This window comes from Chaetura pelagica, unplaced genomic scaffold (assembly GCF_000747805.2).
Source record: "Chaetura pelagica isolate M959 unplaced genomic scaffold, ChaPel_1.0 scaffold938, whole genome shotgun sequence".
In the NCBI taxonomy this organism is placed as follows: domain Eukaryota; kingdom Metazoa; phylum Chordata; class Aves; order Apodiformes; family Apodidae; genus Chaetura; species Chaetura pelagica.
The window spans coordinates 1,109,450-1,110,099 of NW_009954221.1; the positions used below are offsets into that span (position 1 = coordinate 1,109,450).

The 650-nt window shown below is 60.0% G+C and overlaps 1 protein-coding gene across 1 annotated transcript in view; it reads left to right on the top strand.

Annotated features, from left to right (window-relative positions):
- KCTD12 (potassium channel tetramerization domain containing 12) overlaps positions 1-395 on the top strand; it is a 2,171-nt gene extending 1,776 nt beyond the window's left edge. Inside the window, exon 3 of the mRNA XM_010003452.1 lies at positions 28-395. Within this exon, the coding sequence (XP_010001754.1) occupies positions 28-395 (368 nt within the window). The remainder of the gene's footprint in view (positions 1-27) is intronic.
- Positions 396-650: the final 255 nt, after the last annotated feature.

The window sequence follows — 650 nt, forward strand, 5'->3', positions numbered from 1 at the left end:
TGGTGGGTGCTCGGGGCACTACGGGCCCCGACGCCCGCAGGGCGGGTTTCACCACCATCGGGTACCGGGGCTCCTACACCCTGGGCAGGGACAGCCAGACGGACGCCAAGTTCCGGCGGGTGGCGCGGATCATGGTCTGCGGCAAAACCTCGCTGGCCAAGGAGGTCTTTGGGGATACCTTGAACGAGAGCAGGGACCCGGACAGGCCCCCGGAGAGGTACACCTCCAGGTACTACCTCAAGTTCACCTTCCTGGAGCAAGCCTTTGACAAACTGGCCGACGCTGGCTTCCACATGGTGGCTTGCAACTCCACGGGCACCTGTGCCTTCGCCCACGACCAGACAGACGACAGGATCTGGACCTCTTACACCGAATATGTTTTCTATCGTGAGTGACAACAAAAACCCACCCCAAACAAACCAAACGCCAACTCTCCCTCTCCTCCCCTGTGCTGGCCGTTGCCTAGAAGGTAGCCATCCAACCCCAAGTCCCAATCTTTCCCCCTTGGCCTCCTTTTACTTTTGTTCTTGGGTTTTCCCTCCCTCCTTCCACCACGCTGAACCCATTCAGCTCCTCCTCCCAGCAGCTGCTGACCAGCAACCTTCTTCCCTCTCTGCGACTCCTGCAGTAGCCACCCGTAGCTCCCAACC